The sequence below is a fragment of the Megascapheus bottae genome, chromosome 8, assembly GCF_031878675.1.
Source record: "Megascapheus bottae isolate mThoBot1 chromosome 8, mThoBot2.hap1, whole genome shotgun sequence".
Lineage (NCBI taxonomy): Eukaryota > Metazoa > Chordata > Mammalia > Rodentia > Geomyidae > Megascapheus > Megascapheus bottae.
Window position 1 is genome coordinate 58,964,968 of NC_143516.1, and position 23,620 is coordinate 58,988,587.

At 43.9% G+C, this 23,620-nt stretch overlaps 1 protein-coding gene across 2 annotated transcripts in view; it reads right to left on the minus strand.

Moving 5' to 3' along the window:
• The window catches only part of Adgrb3 (adhesion G protein-coupled receptor B3), a 466,475-nt gene that overhangs the window by 242,698 nt on the left and 200,157 nt on the right, over nt 1-23,620 (minus strand). For both annotated transcript variants that reach the window (XM_090338496.1, XM_090338497.1), the window contains exons 10-11: nt 12,944-13,138; nt 481-549 (exon numbers count right to left, since the gene is read on the minus strand). In XM_090338496.1, coding sequence (XP_090194622.1) covers nt 481-549; nt 12,944-13,138 — 264 coding nt within the window. The remainder of the gene's footprint in view (nt 1-480; nt 550-12,943; nt 13,139-23,620) is intronic.

The window sequence follows — 23,620 nt, forward strand, 5'->3', positions numbered from 1 at the left end:
ATATAGTTACTAAACATACCGTCTGTAAAGTGATGAATTCCTTAGATCTGCTCAGTTCCTCCATATGTGTAATACCATTTGCTTAGCAGAATGATATTATATCGGATGTGGCCTCTAAAATTATAATCTCATCATCTAAAATAATTTTTGTGTCAGTATGTGGCTTGAATTCAGGCCTTGCACTTTTATCTAGCTTTTATGCTAAAAGCTACTGCTTTGCTACTTGAGCCATGCCTTGATTTCAGCTTTTTGCTGGTTAATTAGAGATAACAGTTTCATAGACTGGCTCCAAACTATGATCTTCAGATCTTACCTTCCTGAATATCTAGGATTAAAGGTGTGAGCCACCAGCACCCAGCATCTGAAGTGACTTCAAATCCATTTTTATTTATTAGAGTAACAGATCATTAATTTCCTCATGCATGTCTTTCATTAAATTCAACTGTGTTCGTTATAAGTTTTCAAACACCCCAACCTTACCTGCTGTGCATCTTCCCATTTTTCTTTGTTTTCTTCATCTAGAAGGTTGCTAACTATTTGAAAGAAGTTCTGTAAATTAAATTAGATAAAGTAGTTTAGTATGGCAGGCAAGAATAGACTTTCCAACACCCCCCCAATTTGTGTGTGTATGTGTGTGAGTGTGTGTGTGTGTGTGTGTGTGTATGTGTGTGTGTGTGTGTGTGGTAGTGCTGTAAAGACTTTTTGATATTCCCTTATGGTCACAATGTGTTCCTCTGCAGTGCCCTTTGCTGCAGTTCATTCTAGAATTCCTGCATAACTTTTTATCTTCATCTACTCCAGAAATCATCAGGGGAAGACTTTTTCTTACTATTATTTGTCCTGTCACAATCTCTACATGGGATGGTGAGGCTCTGGTATAGTCACTCCTCACAAATGGCGTTTATTCTTTCTGGGGTGAGAGCTGCCTCTGTCTGGCCCCTGCTAGTTTTCCTGGGTCCTTACAGGCACCATTGCCCTTACTTACATGACTGCCTCAGAGACTAGGGCGGAGATCCCTGGACTCTGGGCAAAGCTGAAGTGCCATAGACTCCCTCAGATGGAGCGAGCTCTTCTCTTTCTGGCTTTTACTTGTATGGAATACATTGGAACTGTTCAATAAATATGTGCTTTATCAAAGCTGTTTTAATGATGTTACTGGAGAATGTGCTCCTTTCAGATGATGATTGATGGATGGAGGGGGAGGAAGGGAATGAAGGAAGGAAGAAAGAAAAGGAAGGAAGGAAGGGAGGGAGGGAGGGAGGAAGGGAGGAAGGAAGGAAGGGAGGGAGGGAGGGAGGGAGGGAGGGAGGGAGGAAGAGAGAGAAGTGTAAGTTTCTCAAAAAGAGGAAAAGAGCACATGAGCACATGATATATGAGAAATGCTTAATAAACTACTCTTTCTCTCTCCCCCCATTTTTCTTTTTTCTGTTTCTTTCTCTCGTTTCCCAGTCTCTTCTTGTCTTTTTTCTCTTACACACACACACACACACACACATACACACACACACACACATACACACACACACACACACACACACACACACACACACACACACCCCAGTTCTGGGATTTGAACTCAGAGCTTCATGCTTGCTAGGCAGGTATTCTCCCACTTGAGCCACAACTCAATTTCCAGCTTTTTGCTGGTTCACTGGAGACAAGACTCTGAAGGATTTGCCTCCTGAACTGGCTCAGAGCCACAGTCCTCAGATCTCAGTCCCTTGAGCAGCTAGGAATACAAGTGTGAGCTGCCAGAGTCCTGCTGGCATCCAATAACTACAGGCATGGGGTTTGCTTGGGGTGCCTGTCCTTGGCCCCAGCCTTTCTGACTGGTATGGAAGAAGAAATTAGGAGCAAAGGCTCACTCCACATCCACCTAGGGAAGCTCCCGGGAGGATAGAAATGGTTAGTTTTACTCCCATCTCTTCCTCCCTCTCTAGCTTCCAAAACTAGGTTTTGCTCCGATTCTAAATTAACTCACGTAGGTGTTGTTTGACAAAAGGTAAAAAAGAAACAAAAAACAAAACTTCCTCTCCTCCAATCTTGTGATCTGGTAGCTGCTAGAATCTATATTTAATTCCCTGTTTGTGCTTCTTATTTTCGTAGTCCCTGGCAGTCACATGGTAGAAACATGTTTGGAGTTATAATCTTTGTAAAAGTTTCAGTCTTTCGAGTAGCACTTTTGAACAAAGTCTGCAAGTCTGTTTTAAACGCGTTTTCAACTTGTCTACCTTTCTGCACTAACAGCCCTTTTTATTCTGCTTTAAATTTCTTGCTTGGAATGAAGACATCTTAAGGAGCCCTGTCCCGGAGCCCTTGCTGGCCTGTGGGCGAAGAGAATTAATCTGGAAGCCGCTGACTACCCTACAGGGAGAGCGCTGGTCCTGAGGTCAGGCTGGGGTTGGCATGACTGCTGGGCAAAGCCATCCACCGCTGGACCCTGTGGCCTCTCTCCACCCATAGACCCAGCAGTCTCCTTCTACCCCTGGATCCTGCGGCCTTCACCCCTGGACCCTGAGGCCTCCATCCCTGGACTCTGGGGTCTCCCTGCATCCCTGGACCTTGCGGTCTCCCTCCACCCCTGGACCTTGCGGTCTCCCTCCACCCCTGGACCTTGAGGTTTCCCTCCACCACTGGACCCTGTGGCCTGCACCCCTGGACCCTGAGGCCTTCCTTCACCCCTGGAGTCTAAGGCCTGGCAGCAAGATGTGACAACAGTGCTCTCTGAGCCCCAGTCTCTCGTCTGGCAGGGAATCCTGAACTCTTCCCACAGATGCGGCCGCCGGAGTGGGGAGGGAAGGATGGGGTGCAGAGGGCTTGGGGAGCAGGGGTCCCTGCTCCACTTCTCCCCAGTGCTCCCCCAGATTCCATGGGGATTCCAGGGTCCAAGGCTGCTCAGGTCCCACAGATCTTGCCAGGCCCCTCCAGGCCCCGCAGGGCACACCTGCCTGTCTAGGGCACACGGATTCCACACCTGGAGACAACTGGGGGGAAACTGAGTCCTTCCATTGTCCCTGCTGGCAGACTCTCAGCCCAGGCTGGACTTAGAGGGGGCCTAGCCGCCAGGGGCCTGGAAACAAGACCAATTCACAAGGCAGGCCAAGACTGGAGCTAAGGCTGGGAGATAGGGGGCCCTAGGCAGCCGGGCCACAGACCGGAGAAGCCACGCAGACGACCACAGAGAAGGGCAGGGGGGCAGGAGGAGGGCAGGGCTGCCCAGGCCGGCTCCCTGGTGGGGTACGACCACCAAGCCAGCAGCATCTCCACACCTGCTTCTTCCAGCCTGGGGCTCTTGGCTGTGGGCCCCACCACAGGGACCCTGGTGCCCTGGGGAGAGGTGCAGAGCCCCCCACGGGAACCTGGGCAGGAGGAAGACAGAGCAACGGCCCTGCGGGGATCCCTCTCTATTGGAGCTGGTGACCAGGAGGCACCAGGGTCCTGGCCTGGGCAGCCGCTGGGGAGAGCTGGGGTGACCGCGCTTGGGACAGGAAATCAGATCCCGGAAGGCACAGGGGCTGAAGCTGGGATCAGCAAAGGGGGCAGAGGCAGGAGGTCAGCTCTGGCCTGCACTCAGACCCCTTCGCAGGGCCCTACAGGCAGAGCACCCCACACTACCTCATGCTTGCACTACATAGTTATCAGATTTTAACGCTGCATTAGATGTTGTACTTGTGCAAGTCTGTCAATCAGAAAAGGGCAATTTCCCTTTCAGCTCCACCAGTCTACCCTCTCCACCTGGTTCAGAGCTTCCGACTGCCCTCCTTCCTTCTCCTCTTCTTTCTCTTTTATCCACTTTTTAAACAAACAAACAAAAAAAAAACCTTATCTTAACCAACGTTCCTACCATCTAAGTTACATGTTCATGAATAAACAAGACAGCCCAGCAAGTCACAAGCCAGCCTGGACTTCAAAGGATTTCAGTGACAGTGAAGACAGGAAAAGCAAGGGGCTCATCCAGCCCATGTGGAGACAAGTCCTGGAGTCAACCAATAGTAGACCTGCCAGAAGCTAGGTAAACACCAAGGTAGACCCCACACACAAGAAATACCAAGACTACGTGAACTGAAGAAGGAAATGTAGCACATGGGAGGGATTCCAAGCCAAGATGGAAAGCTCAGACAGCTCCCTGACCTGACGAGGAACACGGCTGAAAGCCCAGGAGGTAGAATCGAGGATGCTGGGCACAGGGCATCAGAGGGTTAGGAAGAGGCAGAAGAACCATGCCAAACAGTCAAAGACTGTGGGAAACACAGAAGAGACACCAAGAGGCATGGAAGAGCTTGTGGATGCTGTCAAAAGAGTCACTGTATGTATAATGGGATGAGCGAGAGAAATAAAAGCTAAATGTCTGATGAATGCATACAAAACTCCAAGCAGACAAGATCAAGGATGAAATCTTATGGGACATATCATTAAAACATGGGATGTGCAAAATAAGTAAATACTATTTAAAGCAGCAAAACCAGAGGGGACTTATTTATAATGGAATGAACATTAAAATATCTACCAATTGCTCAGCGAGGACTCTAAATGCAAGGAGAGCCTGGTAAGGTAGAATTTCAGGTCTGAAGGATACAGTCAGTGTCCATCTCGACCAGCTTACTCTGCCAGCCCTCACAGAGAAACAAAAACATGGTCTTATTTCTAAAGGACCACTGGTTCTAATCGATAACATTCACAAAACAGCAGCATACAAAATAAACACACAAAATCAGTAGCTTCTGTGTATATCAACAATGTACAATCAGACAGGGAAATCAGGAAAATAATTCCATTTGCAATAGACTCATAAATAAAATATTCAGGAATAAACCTGTAGTGAAAACTAAAAATCCGAAGAAAACCAATAAAAGATGGTATTAGGAAATGGAAAGATGCCCCATGTTCATGATATGCAGGATAATCTCATGAAATTGGCTATCCTGCCAAAGGAGATCCACAAAGCAGAGCAATCCCCACCAAAATCACAAGGCCATTCCTCAAAGATACATCCATAACTCCACACGGAACCTGAACCACAGAAGATCTGGAATACCCAAAGAAATTCTAAGCATAAAATACAATGCTGAAGGCATCACAAGCCTAGACATCAAATTTTACTTGGAACTGGTAAAAAAAAAGCAGGTGCAGAGATGAAATGAAATATGCTAGAAGATCGATAGACCCATGTACTTATAGCCATCTGATATGTGACAAGAGAGCCAAATACATATGTTGTTTTAAAAAAAGCCTCCTTAACAATAGGAAAACTAGCCTTCAAATGAATCTGACTGAAATGACCCCCAGCTGTCACCTTGCACTAACGTCAGCAGCTCAAAGGGTAGCCGACCTCGGGTCAGACCCGAAGTCCTGCAACTGCAACAGGATAGAGTGGGAGAAACACTAGCAGCACTGTCACAGGCGGAAACTTCCTTTTTTGTTTTGTTGTTTTTGTTTTTAGAATTCAGACCAAATGTAATTCACAGCAAAAATTTTTCTCAGAATGACTTGCTGAAAATGATTAGAACCCATGGTTTTACCCTGTGTGCTCTGACAACCAAGTCTAGTGGCACAGTTCCCAGAGCTCTGCAGATAGGATAGAGAAGAAATGACATCAGAATAAGCTTCTGCACCTCTAATGACTGTTATCAAGCTAAAAAGAGAGCCTTCAGAATGGAAGGTCTTCACCAGTTTTGTATCAGACAAGGGCCTCGTACCAAGAATCCATAAGGAGCTCAAGAAAATAACCTTCCTGAAATGGATGAACCTGGAAGAAATCATCTTACATGAGGTCAGCCAAGCTCAGGGAGGCACATTTTTCCCTAATCTGCAGAAGTCAGATCTAAAACACACAGGAATATGATAAGTTATACAGAGTTCTGGGGACTTACACACGTGAGACCAAAAGAGGATTACTTCGAGGAGAAACACAAACATGCAATTGACTGTGTGCCTCTTTATATATGTACAAAATAATAAATGTACATATATATGCACATGTATGTACAAGTATTGAATCAAACTCCAACATCTGGAAATGAGAGAGCTTTAAAGAATTGTTTGCTTCTTTTTCCTCTTTTCTTTATGTATGGTTTATTTGTGTCCCTGGGAGGTGGAGAGAGAGCACAGAATCCAAGGGGAAATGGGTAGGAAAGTGCATCAGTGAAGCTCACTGGATATTGTGATGACAGTGAACTGTGCAAGTCCTGGGTGCAGATGGGAGGAAGGACCTGGGAGAGAGTATGGGAAGGGAAGGGAGGGATAGGGAGGTGCAGAGGGAAATGTACTCATTACAGGACATATGCAAGTGTATTCCATCTGAATATCACCTTTATAATAACAGTAACATTAAAAAAGAAACTAACCCTCCTAAAAAAATGGGTAGCTCATTAATAATAGACAAAGTTGCTAGAAGGAGGAGTACAAAGGGCCAAACAGACAAGTGAGGGAATGCTCAACATCCCTGGCCATGAGGGAAATATAAATCAAAATAACATTGAGATTCCATTTCACCTCAGTTAGACTGGCCATCACTAAGAACACAAATGACAGTAAGTGCTGGCAGGGACGTGGGGAAAAGGAGTCCTGTTAAACCCTTAGTAGGAATGGAAACTGGTGCATCCATTCTGGAAGGCAACCTGGAGACTCCTCCCAACACCAGACCTGAAACTTCCCTATGACCCGGCACCAAATCAGAATCTGACAGTCAGGATACCAGAAGACACTTGCACACACCCACGTTCATTGCTGCACTACTCATAATAGCCAAGCGATGCCAAAAGCCCAGATGCCCTACAATACATGAGTGAATCAAGAAAATGTGGTACCTATATACTATCAAATTTTACTTATCCATTAGAAAGAATAGTATTATGATATTTGCAACAAAATGGATGAACCTAGAAAAATTACATAACATGTAGTTAGGCTCAAAGTGACAAATGGCACATGTTTTCCTCATACATGGACTTAGATCTAAAATATACAAAGACATAACAGACACAGCATTATACACATATACACACATGCATGTTGACTGAGCAGCAATACACTTGAAAGAAGACACCAGTGGGAAAGTTCTACCTCCTTTGAGCAACCTACCATGCAACAAAATGAAGATTAAGAAACTGAAATGTGTTTGGGGGAGGGGGCTGGGGAGGACAGGGCACAGGAATGGAGGGAGAAGGGTGACCAAATGCAGCCACTAAGTTTAATGTGTACTACGTAAAAACTGAATTATGGAAATTCCAGAAGCACTACTAAGTGGCCATGGAAAAACCTCCCATGCACCTGGATTGAAAGAATCAACATTGTGAAAATGACAATCTTGCCAAGGGCTATCTACAAATTCTATACAATACCCATCAATATCCCCATGTCATTCTTTAAAGAAATAGAAGAGGCAATCCAAAATTTCATATGGAATAATAAAAGGCCCCGTACAGAAAATACTGTTTAACAGAAAGAACAGTGCAGGAGGAATTGCAATAGTAAACTTTAGACTCTATTACAGAGCTATAATAATCAAAACAGCATGGCACTGGCACAAGAACAGGCCTGAAGACCAATGGAATAGAACTGAGGACCCAGATATTAACCCACAGACCTATAACCACCTAATCTTTGATAAGAGAGCCAAAAAAAAATAGAATGGAAGAACGACAGCCTCTTCAACAAGTGGTGCTGGCAGAACTGGTTAAGCACCTGCAGAAAACTAAAGTTGGATCCTTCTTTGTCACCCTGCACTAGAATTAACTCCAAATGGATCAAAGACCTCGAAGTAAAAGTTGACACACTGAAAACTTTACAAGAAGGAAGAGGAGATACACTAGGCCTCCTTGGCACAGGTCGAAACTTTCTCAATAAAGATCAAGAAACACAACAAATCAGAGAAAGGCTGGATAAGTGGGACTTTATTAGACTGCAGAGCTTCTGTATGGCAAAGGACATAGCTAAATTAATTAATTAGCTATTAAATTAATTAGGAAGCCTACAGAATAGGAGAAGATCTTCACTAACCATACAACGGACATAGGCCTCATATCTAAAATATATCAACAACTCAAAAAATTTATTCACTCCCAAACTAATCTCCAAAGGAAGAACCATCCCATTAAAAGATGGGCCAAAAACTTAAAGAGAGTCTTCTCTGAAGAAGAAATAAAAATTGCCTATAGACACATGAAGAAATGCTCAACATCTCTGGTCATAAAAGAAATGCAAATCAAAACAACTCTAAGATTCCACCTAACTCTAGTTAGAATGGCCAGGATCAAGAAAACTAATAACAACAGATGCTGGTGGGGATGTGGCCAGGAGGGATCACTACTACATTGTTGGTGGGATGCAAACTCGTTCAACCACTATGGAAAGCAGTATGGCAGTGCCTCAAAAGACTAAACATAGAGCTCCCCTATGACCCAGCAATTCCACTACTTGGCATTTACCCAATTGTCCAGAAAGAAGGGCATACTAAATCCACTAACACAATGATGTTCATTGCAGCACTATCTACCATAGCAAATATATGGAACCAACCCAGATGTCCCTCAGTTGATGAGTGGATCAACAAGATGTAGTATATATACACAATGGAATTCTATGCTGCTGTCAGAAAGAATGACATCGCCCCACTTGTAAGGAAATGGAAAGACTTAGAAAAAAAATCATTTTTAATGAAGTAAGCCAGATTCAAAGACCCAATAGTCTCCCTCATTTGTCAAAACCTTGGGCTCTCCTAGCAGAGATTTACAATAGAACAAAATCTAGAGACATAAGTCCAAATAGTATGACACTAAATGTAAGGACCTCCAGGATATAGAAACAAAAGCCATATAATGAGTGACTGCTGTCCTTAATGTACTATGTTATCGTTCATCTCTTTTGCCATCCCTTGGTTATCTCATATTGCTACAATATTTTATCTTGTTATCTGATATATTTTATATGTGCTTAATTGGTTATTTGAAATTGGATAGGGAAGGGGGGAAATCAAGATAAGTGAGAGGAGGGTGGGAGGGAAATGGGGACCATGTCATGAGAAAGGGTATCAATGTTTGTGAAGTTATGCACCTTCTATCTGGTGAATATAATGTAAACCTTCTATTAATCACAATAAAAATACTAAAAAAAAGAATGACCACAGATTTCTCAAAAGCAACTATGAAAGTTAGGAGAGTCTGGAGTGAGGTATGCCATACCCTAAAGCAAGTATTGACCTAAAGTAGTGTACCTGCTCTCATTCATAATTCAGGGACAAATGAAATTGAGACAATATATCTCCACCAAACCAGCATTTCAGAAAATATTCACAGGTATTCTACACATAGAATACCAACAAGAACACAATATAGGCAGAGAAATGGCCCCTAAACAGAGAATCAGATGATTACAGTAAGAACTGATAAGATACAGCCCCTATGGTGCTGGATAACATGACAGGAATGGAAAATACCTCTCAATCATAATTCTCAATATTCATGGATTTAACTCTCCAGTAGAACAACAGAGACTGACTAGTTAGATTAAAAAGCAAGATGCATCTTTCTGCTATCTTCAAAAGACACACCTTGCCTACAAATACATTTTGATAAAGAAAGGCTGAAATAAAAGTTATCAAGCAGATGGCCCCCATAAGCAGGCAGAAGCTGCAATCCTAATATCAGATAAAATAGAATTCAAATTAAAAATAATCCTTAGCAGAAAGAACAGCAATACCAAACTTCAAACTCTATTATAAAGATGGTTTGGTACTGGCAAAAGAACAGGCCCAAGAACCAATGGAATAGAATTGAAGTCCCAGATATTATCCTACAGTCCTCTGGGCAACAAATCGTTAATAAGGGAGCCAAAATTATCAGATGGAAGGACAGCCTCTTCAACAAATGATACTGGAAGAATTGGCTATACATATATAGAAAACTTAAGTTAGGTCCTGTATATAACTCTTCACCAGAATCAACTCAAAAAGGATCAAAGACCTTGAGGTAAGAGCAGATATGCTGAAAATACTACATGAAGCAATAGGGGATACACTAGGACTCCTTAACACAAGACAGAACTTCCTAAATAAAGATCCAGAGACACACCAAGTCAAGGAAAGGTTGGACAAAAGGAACTGCATTAAACTGAAGAGCCTCTATCTGGCAAAGGACATAGCCAGCACTATAAACAGAAAGCTCACAGAGTGGAAGAAAATTTTCACTAGTCATACAATAGACAAGGGCCTCATATCTAAAATATACCTACAGCTCAAAAAATTGAATCTCTCAAAAACAAATCCTCAAAGAAACATCCTTCCCAATAAAAGGTGGGCTAAAGACTTAAAGAGAGACTTTTCTGCAGAGGGAATAAAAATGGCCAATAGAGGCCGGGAATTTGGCCTAGTGGTTGAATGCTTGCCTAGCATGCACGAAGACCTGGGTTCGATTTCTCAGTACCACATACATAGAAAAAACAGCCAGAAGTGGTGCTGAGGCTCAAGTGGTAAAGATCTAGCCTTGAGAAAGTCCAAGGACAGTGCTCAGGCCCTGAGCTCAAGCCCAGGACTGGCAAAAAAAATAAATTAAAAAAAATGGCCAACAGAAACATGAAGAAATGCTCAACATCTCTGACCATAAAGAAATGCAAATTAAAACAACATTGAGGTCTGAGAGTTTAGCCTAGTGGTAGAAAGCTTGCCTAGCATGCACGAAGACCTGGATTCAGTTCCTCAGTACCATATACATAGAAAAAAAGCCAGAAATGGTGCTGTGGCTCAAGTGGCAGAGCTCTAGCCTTGAGAAAGCCCAAGGACAGTGATCAGAACCTGAGTTCAAGGACTAGAAAAAAAAACAAAAACAAAACCATTGAGATTCCACCTCACCAGGGTTAGAATGGCCATTATCAGGAAATCTAATAACAACAGATTCTGGTAGGGATGCGGCCAGGAGGGATTGCTACTACACTGTTGGTAGGAGTGTAAACTTGTTTAACCACTATGGAAAGCAGTACGGTGATTCCTCAAAAGACTAAACAACTCAGCAATCCCATTTCTGGACATTTACCCAAATGTCCAGAAACAAGGCCATACTAAAGCTATTAGCACAACCATGCTCACTGCAGCATTTTTTCTTTTTACCATGGCTAAGGTATAGAACCAAGCAGATGCCTCTCAGTAGATGAATGGATCAAGAAAATGTGGTATATATACACACAATGGAATTATATACTGCCATCAGAAAGAATAACATCACAGGTGTAAGAAAATGGAAAGACAGGGAAAAATATCATATTAAGTGAAGTAAGACAAATCCAAAGAAATACAGGCTCCATGGTTTCCCCCATTTGAAATAATTAGTATGTGTCTAGGATTTTCCTAGAAGAGGATCACAATAGCTCAATAGCTATGTACATTTGACCACATAAAATGATGCTAATTGGAATGAATTCCAAGATGGGGAAACAAAATTTTTTTCTTGCTGTTGATTTTAATGTACTGTGCAGTTACTTCATTTTTCCCCCATTAATTTATCCCGTTGTCGTCACTATTTTCGATTTTGGTATCTTGTGTCTTTGTATATACATTCATCTGATGAAGGGACAGGAAGAGTAGCAACAAAATGGTGAGACAGAGGACAAAGGCTGAGCCAATGCAATAGTGATACCCACAAGATACCAGGTTGAGACTGAGCTTTACAACCTGGTGGTGGATTCGAGGGCGGGGAGAGAAAGTGGAGAGAGGGGGTGACAATGTTCATTTTCCATCTTTATACCTCCACATGTATTTTGGTCATTATAACATAAAGAACCAATGCTGAGGACAAGAACACAGAATGTATCAACAACAGAGGCCTTCCAGGAACATGCCTATTCATTTATGTTGCTCTATGCGAGTTGGGGCACTGCGGGTATTAATGAATGAGCCAGTGGTCCAGGAACCTTTTTATCTCTTTCCTTCCATTGTGAATGAAAAAAAGCCAAAACTCTTCTGCATTCCCACAGTGAAGCACAAGCAGAAAGCCTGAGTGAGGAGAAGGTTGAAAGGAAACAGAGACCAATACGGGGGTTCTTGTGAAAGCTTTGCTTCAGTGAACTTTACATGGAAACAGAGGGAGAGAACCACCTAAGCCCTGTGGAAAGCAGCTCAGCATTCTGGCAAGACTGTGCCTTAGTCTACAACAGAAAGGAGTGAAGCCTGAGCTGGGTGCCCTGGCTCCTGAGTGTACCCATAGCCACTCCAAAGATGAATCAGGAGGACTGCAGTTCTAGGCTGGCTAGGAAGGAAAAGCAGGGAGACTCCATCTCCAAAGTCACCGGAGGCATGGCTCACTTGGTAGAGTGCCAACTGAGGGAGCAAAATGACAAAAGCACACATGGTTTCTCAGTTTAAACCCCAATACCAGCTTGGGGGTGGAAACTGATATGCAAAAGGATATGCCTTGAATACACTTCATTAATTTTCCAACTGGCTTTTTGTTTGTGGCAAAGACAGGGCAAAATGGTAAACTTTATTATGGAATAAGTGATGCACCGCTTCCTGGTGTTCCATGATAAGAAACAATGCTGGGAAGCGTTCTTCAGATAGATCTTCTCTGCATGCAATGGTTTAATAGTCTCCTTGGTAAGGCGTTGCTATTAAGAAGGGGAATGAAACAGCCACGATTTCACCTTGAATTTGCTATTATGCTTTTTATCTGAGGGCTCAAGACACGCCATACCCAGTCACTTCATGTCTCCTTGAGTCTCAGGGCAGAGGATGGGGAGAGGGTGGGGAGAGGATGGGAGAGGCAGTACAGAGTGATCTGAGGAGTGAGATTATGATAGGAGATCGGGTGCATCCAAGGGCCACTCACTCCTTCCCCACTCCCTTCCTTTCCAACCCTCACCCCTGCCCTCCTCTCCGTCAACCCTCCTGGCCCCCATCCTCTGGGGTCCATGGCAGACCCCGCCTTTGCGAGCCTTCCCTGGGTCAGTGGCCCCTCACCTGGACGCCATCAGATGCAGGGATGTAGCTGGCTCTCTTGAACGTGTCGGTGACGTTTCTCAGGATTTCCACGGACATCAGAAGGTCGCCCGCATAGAAGTTCTTCCTCTGGGTCAGATCCAGCAGCGTCTTGGTGACCTGAGACATGCCATCACCTGCCAGTGTGCGCTGCCCCTTGGCAAGGTGCTCCTTGATCTGAGGGGTGGAAACAAGAGAAGGGCCTCGGCATCGAGCTGCAGGCCACTGCCCCATGCTCCCTCCCCTGCAGCCACCCTGCAGTGCTGGGCATAGATGCCCGGTCCTGACAACTGGGCATCCAGCACCCAGACCCCAGCAGGCAAGCCTTCCTTCAGAGCCCTTGATCCTGGGAGCACTGAACAGGGCATGCAGTTCGGGGCTCGGGGAATGGATGAGCTAATTGAGGATTTTAAATGGAATAGGAATTCTAAAACCATTTTTGCTTAGAATAAATACAAAGAAAGTGTGAGCTGGAAATAAAAGGTACTAAAATACTAGTTCTTGAACTGGGCATAGTAACTCACAACTAAGTCCTAGTTACTCGATGTTTGTAAGGATCCCAGCTAAGGGCTAGCCCTGCAAAACCCCAAGATGTCATCTTGACAAGTAGCCTGGGCATGGGGCCCAGGCCTAGAGAACAAGCACAGGTAAAATCTAAGAAGGGTTGAGTGTGTGTCTAGCAAGCATGAGGGCGTGAGTTCAAACCTCAGTAACATCAAAATAAATAAAAGTTGTTATCATTAATTTTAATATCTTCTGCCTGATTTAAGTAAATACTTATTAACAAGAAGATTTCCACAAAGTCAATATTAGCTTAAGAAAACACCTCTCAATTTTAAAAGTTTACTCTGACATGATTGAAAGGTTACTTTATTTGCTTAAACAAATAACAACAGCAAAAAAGAACAAAAATTAACACCTCTCAGCCTGGCTTTACACAGTGGAATGAATCAGTCAGGGACAAATCAAGAGTTAACTTGACAGCCTGAGAAAAGGCTGTCACTTTTTGTATATACTTGTCTCACAACTGGGATGAGGAAAGTATGGAATATAAAAATGGACCCCAAGAAAAGACCGAGATAACGAGGCCCTTCACTTGTTAAAGGTGAGCCTTTGTCCTCAACTTCTACATCTTTATTGGAATTTAACAATTAAATAATAAAGAGCAAACATAGCAGGAACATGCTAAAATAGGAATGTTGATATTTCATAACTGTGATCCCATAGGAACCATGGGGAAACTTTTGGAGAATGGCAGTGGAGCTGTGCAATCCCAGCTACACAGCAGGCTGAGATCTGGAGGAGCCTGACTCCATCTCCAAGTAACCAAAAAGCAAGGCTGGAGGAGTGGCTCAAGTGGTAGATCACCCAGTTAGCAAGTTGGAGATCTGGAAGTATTATTCTCCCACTCAACACACACACACACACACACACACACACACACACACACACACACACACACACACACCAGAAAAAGCACAACAACAAACAAACAAATGGCAACCAATGTGCACATATTAAAATTAGGAATTTTCTAAAGGCCATCTTTTTTAACATGTGATCTCAACACTCCACCAGGTTAGTCTTGAAAAATCTTCTGAGATACAGTTCATTGTGTTATGCTAAATCAGGTGAAGTCTTGAGATGGCTTCCCCTCCGCAGTTTCTGCTCCCCTCAGTGGGAGATGCTCCCCAGGGCAGCCAGCACATGTCCTCTTGTGGGTGGGGGTCTCACACCGAGTCTCCATGCCCAGAGCCACAGCCCAGCATGGGCCTGGAGCAGGGCTCTGCCTCCCCTCAGCCCTCATATGTGGCACTTGTGGACCCCACTGTAGAGCCTCGGTTATGTGTGGACTTTATTTCTCATTCTCCATGGAACTGACAGCACTCACAAATGGGACAGTCCGCTGACCGGGGGAACAGCGAAGCGTCTGCTCCTGAGCTTCCATACCTGTGAGGTGAGTGACCAGCTCAAGAGGGAAGGCTAACGCCGAGACTTGTTTAGGTTACATCCTTCCTTCCCTGCCCCAACTATCCTCACACTCTGTGGAGCCACACCATTTCAACTTTGAAGCTCCATTCCTGCTGCTGCTTCCCCCTTGTCCCCTCTCTCCTCCCCCACTCCCCCCCTCTCCATTAAACTCAGGGCCTGTCCTGTAGCTTTTTCAGCTCCAAGTTGATGCTCTACCACTTGAGGCACAGCTCCATTCCTGTTTTTTTGGGTTTTTGCTCATTAATTGGAGATGAAAATCCCATGGACTTTCCCGCTTGGGACAACTTCAAATCCTGGTCTGTAGATCAGTCTCTGAGGGGCAAGGGTTGTGGCCAAAGCACTGACACCCAGCTTCCACTTCTGATCAATGGGGAATTTGCCTCAGGCTCTGGACTACGTACTGGGAATGGGCAGTGCCAGGGAGCAAGGCTGCCAAGGCTAGTGTGTGCCTCCCTTAACTCTGTGACCTACCAGACTGAACACACTTGACTCAGCCTTTGGTTCAGGCTGGGGAGATAACAGTGAACAAAATGGACAAAACATGCTATGTAATATAGAAAAGAGCAAAGTAGAATTGGGTATGGGCTGTGGCTAGGGTAAGACTTTAGGAAGGGAGGTTAGATAAGAACTGAGGTGACAAAAGAGACGTGTGAGCTCACCCCTGTCACCGTACTTGGAGACTGAGATCAGAGGGCCATTGTTTGAAGCCAGATATACATGAAACCCCAGCTCGAACAACAGCTGGCATGGTGGTGAGCACACATCATCTGCCATGATGGGCACAAGTCCTCTGTCATCATGGCATACACAGCTTATATTAGCTAACTGGTTCTAGACCAGTCTAGGGGGAAAAAAAAACGTATGAAGGCTGCATCTCAAAGGAAGGAACTTGGCAGAGTGTGCTGCCACCCACACCCACACCCACCCACTGTGGGAAACTGTGGGATTGTGGTCCAGACCTGTGCCTGGACAGAAAGCTTGCTTCATAAATCAAGTATAAGCTGCACTAAACTGGGTGGAACCATGGCTCAGTAGCAGAGTACCTGACTGGCAAGTTCAAGGCCCTGAGTTCAAGTCCCAGTATGTCCAAAAAAAAGTATGTAAATCTTTGGGAAATGTTTTCCTTCCTCAAGATTCATGTCAGTATTGTTATACTTGCCTTAAAGGAAAAGAAACATGTAGACATATTTTTGGTTGCAATAATAACAAGTGCAGAAGAAACCACACCCTCAGCCCTGGAAAGACAGCCTTGTCAGGGTCAGCATCAGACCTGAGTCAGGACAAATGGGCTCTAATAGCTGTCAAAGGCACAGGTCTTCCAACAGTGCAGGCCTTCCATGCAGGAATGGCAGCTACGGACCCTCAGCCCTCTTGGCACCACTCCGGGCTTTGTTAGAGAAAGCACCCAGCACAGAACACCTCCCCAGGGATTACTAGTGGCCTAAGACACTTCAGAGCATTAATACAGGCCACAAAACATGTTTGGATGACACACATTTCTATCTAGAATATTTCTAGATTTTCATTCCCAGAACACATGAGCTGTAAGCCTTTTTTTTTCCTCAGGCCTTCCTTTGCAAGGCTTCGTCTGAAATGAAGAAATAAAATGCTCTTTGCTAAATTCTTTTCTTTTTTGGATTTTGATGCTAATTACAAATAGATTTGGTCATCTTGCCTTCCTCTAATTCAATCTGTTCTTTATTTGCAGCTACCCCTCCTTTGCTTATGAACCTTAACTTTTTCACTAAACGCTGGTAGAGCTGCTTGACTCAGCTCCACTGCTGGCTTTTGGCTAGTTAATTGGAGATGAGAGTCTCATGGACTTCGATGCTCAAGTTGGCTTCAAACCTTGGTTCTAGCTCTCTGCCTCCTCACCCCTCCTAGCCAGGGTTATGGGCATAAGCCACCAGCATCCAGCTGCTTCTGTTTTCAGTCTTCTAATTGTTGTAGACAATCACAGTGTTCTTTCATCTCTTGTTTTTCATCTTTCATATTGCTGGTTATCTTGATGCATGCACGTGCTCATTCTCCTTGGAGAACATTGATCTACAACAGTTGAAATTGCTCTAAGCACATTTTCAGTGGGTCACTTGTCTTTCAGATCCACAAATCTGAGGTTTGGGAAAAAGCTGCTACCATTTCTTGTGGTTGTATTTCATTGTTAGTAGAACTCTCAGGCAGTTCAATGTCCTGTCTGCACTTCGGTTATTTTCAGGCTAATTCTGTTTGCCCTGGCTTTAGACAAGGACTTTTCACTTCCTGAAAAGTTGCTTATTTCTTCTAATCCTCCAAACCTTGAATGCCCACTCACCAGGCATATCCTAGCGCCTACCTACAGTGCACAGTAATAATCTGCACTGTTAATCAGTGCCTCAGAGCATTCAGAAAGTATCCAGGAACTGCTTGTGAGAGCTCAGCCAGTGTAGTCCAGGGTGAGGGGCAAGCACTGGGAGGCCGGCAGCCCCAGAATTCTCCTCCTTCAACTCACATCCCTCAGAGTGCTGAGGGGGGCTTGCAGCCCCACAGCTCCCCTTCTTGGGCTCCTATCCCCAGCGTGCATCCCTGGGACTCGCCCAGGGTTGTCTGACATCCCAGGCTCCCACAGTCTCCCTCACAGTTCCGGCTTTGCCCTTCAGACCCCCATTCCATTTATTTCTGGTATCTAAGTATTTCCTTGCCTTGCTTTTTAGATCAGCTAAAAATTCAGTAGCTAGACATATGTTTTGCCTGCTCTATGTAGAATTCAGGTAAACTCTGAAAGTTAGTTTGGTGTGCCCACTGTTTCATTGTTGACATAAAAGCTCTAATATCCACCTGTTTTGAAGATGTGAACCAATGCCTATTTGCAGACAACATGATTATACAGCTAAGCGACTCAAAACTTCATTCCCTAGCTACTAGAGCTAAAGGAGCTAGGCACAAAACTAACCCACAAAACCACAGCCTTTCTGTATACCAGCAATACACACGTGGAGAAGGAAATCAGGAAAACAACTCCATTCACAGTAGCCTCCAAAAATCTGTTGTAAAATCGCTCTATTGTTAAACTGCTCTTTCTCCTTCAGGAATTCTGTCCAGATAACTGTAATCAGGACATGATCTGCCCTTTCAAGCCTCCTGGAAATAATCTTGCTCTATCATGTATGACTGCCAGGTCTGTTATCTTATCCATTCCATTAGACCCCAAACTCCTACAGGGCTGAGATATCACCTTGTCTTGGTTGCCCTGAAATCCCCAACACACAGGCTGCCTCCCAGAGGCAGAAGTGGAGAGGCCATTCAGAGTTTGCTAATGAGCTCAAATTAAAGAAATAACACCCCCCCTTTTCTTCAGCAGCCATAATACTGAATGGTTGACCTGATTCAAGATCATTCCAAAGAATATGTAATAACTGGAGCACTTTTACATGACAGAACTGCCTTTTTAAAAACACATCAAATTGATGTGAATAAGCAAATGATTTCAGAAATTTTAAACATCTAGAGTTACCTAATTTTTACCTTCAGAAACAAGCAACATAAAACGGTACCTCTGCTGTAGTCAGAGACAACTTGTGTCATGGGAGGTAAATGGCAAGTGTGGGTTTTCAAGTTGTTGTCACTAGCACAGAGAATGATAAGAATGCATTCCCCAGGGCAGAAAACCCAGAATGTAACTGCACCAAGAGTTGAGCCAAGGCAGTCCTGGTTGCAGTCTCTCTGCTCCAGGGCTGCACTATAGTTGTATGTAATACTTCCCTTCAGAGTTACCAAAGTGTGTCTGGGTGTAAGCCTCTGATTGTAGCTATCCAGGAAGAAGAAATTGGGGAGCTGTAGCTCACTGTCCACCTGGACATACAAATTTGGGAGACTCCATTTCAACTCACAGCTGGTTGAAGGGCACCTGCTTGCTGTCCTTGGTGACACAGGAAAGAATAATGAGGCAGGTCACAGGTAATCAGTGTCCAACGGGGTGGAGCATGACTCATAGGGCTGAGCACCTCCCCTGCAGGTGTGAGCTGAAACTCTGGTAAAAATGGAGGAAGAGATGATGGCTTCGTGTGTGTCATCCTCCACTATTACAAGGCCTGGCCTCTTCCTGGGCCTCCAAACTACATGGATAACTTCCTTATTGCTATACATGGAAACACAAGTGAACATCACAGGCACTAGGTTATCAGATCACTTTTGCTCTGTAAGACTAATCACATTTCCTTAATTTCCCAAACATGCCTTCTATGCACTACTTGTATTCAGTTGAGGAGAAGAGTCTTTCAGATTCATTGAGAACTTGATTTGTTCACTGGTTAATTGGAGTGAAAACCCCATGGACATTTCTGGGCTGACTGGCTCTGAGTCTCGAGTTTCACATCTCAACCTCCTGAGTAGCTAAGGTTTGGAGTGTGAGTCACAGGCTCTGGGTAAGTTTCATAATTACAAGATTCCTGTTTCAAATGGTAAGCATTGGTAATTATTTCCAACCACCTTTCAACCCCCTCTGTAAAAGCCAAGTCCTCAGTGTCTTTGTCTCCCATGTAGCATTGGGGGATGGGTCTACCGTAGGGGCACGAGGGATATAAGAAAGGGCTGTTTCTCCCAGACCAGGAGGAGCCTCGCTGTGTGGGGAGAGGGGGAGAGGCCACGGTGAGGGGTTGGAGTAACCCCATGTTTGCAACTGGTCCTCCCACAGTCAGCCCCCTCTGTCTTTCCTGTGGGAAGCCTAAGGAAGTTCATCACAGTTGCTCTCTGCAAGTCGCATCTTTCAATGTGTTGTATCCTTTCAGCAGCAGCTCCTATAACCCATCTGTAAGAGATACGAAAGGTTCCCAAGATGCTGAGGGGCTTAAATGAACAGATAATAATATAGGAAGCTTCTTGTCAGAAAGCAATGGATTCTGAACTCAGTTCATAATTCTGTCAGTAATAATACCAAGTCATTCACTTGATGAGGGCATTAATTATTGACATATTCCTTTCAAGGGGGCAGAGACTATCATGCATAGAAAATAAGACACAATTTTATTCTAGAATATGTAGATTTCAGAGCTGAAATTGTGGAGTACCTGATTAGAATGAAAGTTTTCTTATTTTTAATATAGAGAGCTTATATTCATACAAATAACTAAAAGCAGGGTATAAAGGAGGGAAGGGAAGTAAGAGGGGAGGAAGGAAGAGAGGGGAAAACACCAGAAAATAACTGAGAGCAAGCCTGGTTTACAAGAAGATTGATTTGGGGGCCCAAGGCTGCAAAAGTATATTGGAAGTGTAAGAGTTTCTAATGGTCCTGTTGAGTTTTCTCTCTGTGTGAAACTGAGGTGTAGGATGAAGACTTCTACAGTGTGGAAGTAGAATTAGGAAATAAAGTGTTTAGAATAAGAATGTTTCACTTGATGGATCAGCCGGTGAGCTATCTAGGGACCTGGGGAACCTGAGCTGTGATTTCTAGTTTCTGGGGCTCACAGGGCGCCTGGGATCCTAGCCAGAGCTGAGGATTGGAGGGGGCCATGACACCATCTGCCAGAGTCTAGGTTAGCATCTCTTGGAGGCCCAGTTAAAGGGCCTTCTCCTCCCCTACTTGTGCTGGGTGAGGCAGTAGGGGGGGAAGGGGGGGATGTGCCACACAGGGACCAAGGTCATTGCCTCCTTCTCCTCCTCCTCTTCTGTGGAGACCCTGGGACTATGGCCTCCTTCATGTCCTGGCTACCACGATACACACCACCCTCAGGATGTGATTTGACACTCGCCTACAAGCAGTCAGTCTATGGGTTATGAAGGGAATTTTGAAACTAAATAAACTTCCTTCTTTTCTAGTTGATTATTGCAGGCGGACTAACACTGAGATCCATGTGCTCAATCCCTGACCGAAGTAAATGGCTGAGCGACTGTGGACTGGGGACTTTCTGCTTGATGGTGGCATGGTCTCAGGTTTCTGTGGCTGCCTTACACAGTGCGTGACATGCCATCACATATCATCAGGTATGCTGAAGCCAGAAAACATGTCTAACAGTGAAAAGGAACAGAAGAGAAAAGGGCAGATTCCTAAATACCCAGATACTGGAGCAATCTGAAAAGAAGCCTCAATGCTACAGAAAAGAGAGGGAAAACAAGCTAAGAGAAAATACATGGTGTTGACTCTCTGATGAAGAATTTCAAAAGAGTTGTGATTTAAAAATAATGAAAACAGTCCGGGAGTTTGGCCTAGTGGTTAGAGTGCTTCCCTTGCATGCACGAAGACCTGGGTTCGATTCCTTGGCAAAAATAAATAAATAAATAAATAAAACAAAAGCATAAAAGACAAATTAATAAATAATTCTAAAATTAAAATGTACATTCCAGACAGGAGCCAGGCACTGGTGGCTCACACTTAACATCCCAGCTAGTCATGTAGCTGCAAGCTAGAGGATCATGGCTCAATGCCAGACTTGGCAGAAAAACCCATGAAAGTCCATCTCCAATCAACCAACAGAAAGCAGGGCTCCAGGTAAAGCTCAAGTGGTGGAGAATTAGTAAAAAGTGAGCAAGATCCCCAGCTCAGGGCATAGAGGAGTGTGGTGGGGCACACCTCTCCTTTCAGCCTCGTTGGAAGGGCCAGCCAGGGATCATAGTTCTGGCACTGGGCAAAATCATCAGGCTCTGCTCCAAAACAAAACATAAAAGACGTTAAAATCAACTACTGGTATGCCTCAAGGGGTAAAGGGTCTACCCAGAAGCCGAGGTCGGAGATGCAACCATAGTACCATCACTGAGAAATAAGCCAAGTCAGGCCTTAGTTAAGTCTTGAGAAGTCAGAACCAGCGGGTCCACCTTATGTAGGGGCGTGTGGGGGCACACCTGTGATCCAGCTACTCCAGAAGCTGAGATTTGAGAAGACAGGTTCAAAGCCAGCCCAGGCAGCCCTCACAGAAAGCTTGCATAACTGGGAATACTCAAGTCACACCCGGCTCTTAGCACCAGTTCCCACAATACCCATGAATACTTGAAAAAGTGAACACATCCTCCTGACCACTGGACATTAACACCAGATTCTTTGTGCTCATTTAAGAAGTAAGACTTGTGCTCTGGCTTTTGTTTGGGTTTATGTTGCTGATACTAGTGTTTTAACGCAGGGTTTTACACTTCGTCAGCTTGCTAGCTCATAGCTGCCACTGTATGACTTTAGCCAGTTTGGGTCTATTCTTTGGAGCATCTCACCTGTCTAGTTTTGTGACACACCAGCAAGACATATGCACTGTGATTGGCTGTGTATTACTGCATTAGTTCTACTTATTCACTTCTTCTGCATCCCTGAGTGTGCTGCCTCCATTATCAGGGCTGCATTCCCACACAGTAACACAATTTGGTATTTCCACACAAAATTGACTTAAGAATCCGACGATTACTGAAAAAAATGTGATTAGCACTCATTCTTACAAATTTTTAAGGACTGGCTTATCATCTACTTAGTTCATGTCATTCTTTCACTTGTTAGCAAGACTAAAAATTGAATATAGATAAAATCACATTAATACAAATACAGTGAAGCCCAGAACTAGGGGCAAATAAAGTCCATTAAAATTAAATTCATTAGAAGATTTTGCTTAAATGTAACCTTAAATCTAATAGTCTGATTGCATTCACAGATTAAAATAAAAGAAGTTTTATGTTTCACATACTTATTTGCTATAAAAACCATTCTTTCTCTCTATATATACATATGTTATCTTATGCGTGTGTATCTTCCTTTAATGTAATTTTTGTGTATGTTTATATATGAAAACCAAATGCAAATGACAATTGCCTATTAAATTAGTAGTTGAGCTAATTATCTGGATATGTAGGAAATGTAGACATATTGTACATAAACATACAATTTTATATAGACATCTTTAGTAATATTTAAGTTCATATGAACATGTAAGTGTTTAACAGAAATAAGGCTCTATGTTCCCAGATGATAACTGATGGGCGCATGAATAGATGTATATATATATATATGTAGTCACATCTCTATTATGACAACAGAAATTAATCTACAGGTAAATCATCTGTTCATTTATCAATTCTGCATCTTCTGATGATTGTGTGCAAATTTCCTCATTAGGAATTGTTATTGTTAAGCTACTTCACTATTCTCAGGCAATGATATTCTTTGTATGTTTCTGATTGACAGTAAGAACCTTAAAAACATATAAGCATGTGCTGGAAATGAGCTATACAACTTGAAGGGGAGAGGTGTTGTAAGGGAAAAAACCTGGGAGTAAAGGAGAGAGGGAGGACACTGTTTGAAAAGAAACAAACTCATTTCCTGACTTATATAACTGTAACCCCTCTGTACATCACCTTGACACTAATTAAAAAAAAAAAAACGTATAAGCACACCTGGCAATTAGCACCATTCCTGCCCAGTTCAGCACCTTCATGGCTGGTGGCTAGCCCTGCTCTGTGGTGATTCTGCCTCAGGGCCTGCAGGCTGCCCAGCCAGATGACAGCATTCTCTGACAATGGCCTGCATGCACGTGGAAACTTCCAAAGTGTGATCCTGTCCCCTACACTCAGACATCAGATGACATCGGACGCGGGATGGTTCTGGGATGTGGGCAAGGAGCAGCGAGGTTTGGAAGTCTGGGCCAGGTCTTCTTTCGTGGGTCAGTGAACCAAATCTGATACCTAGTGACCTCTTTGCCATCTCCCACTGGTTGAAAAGCTTAA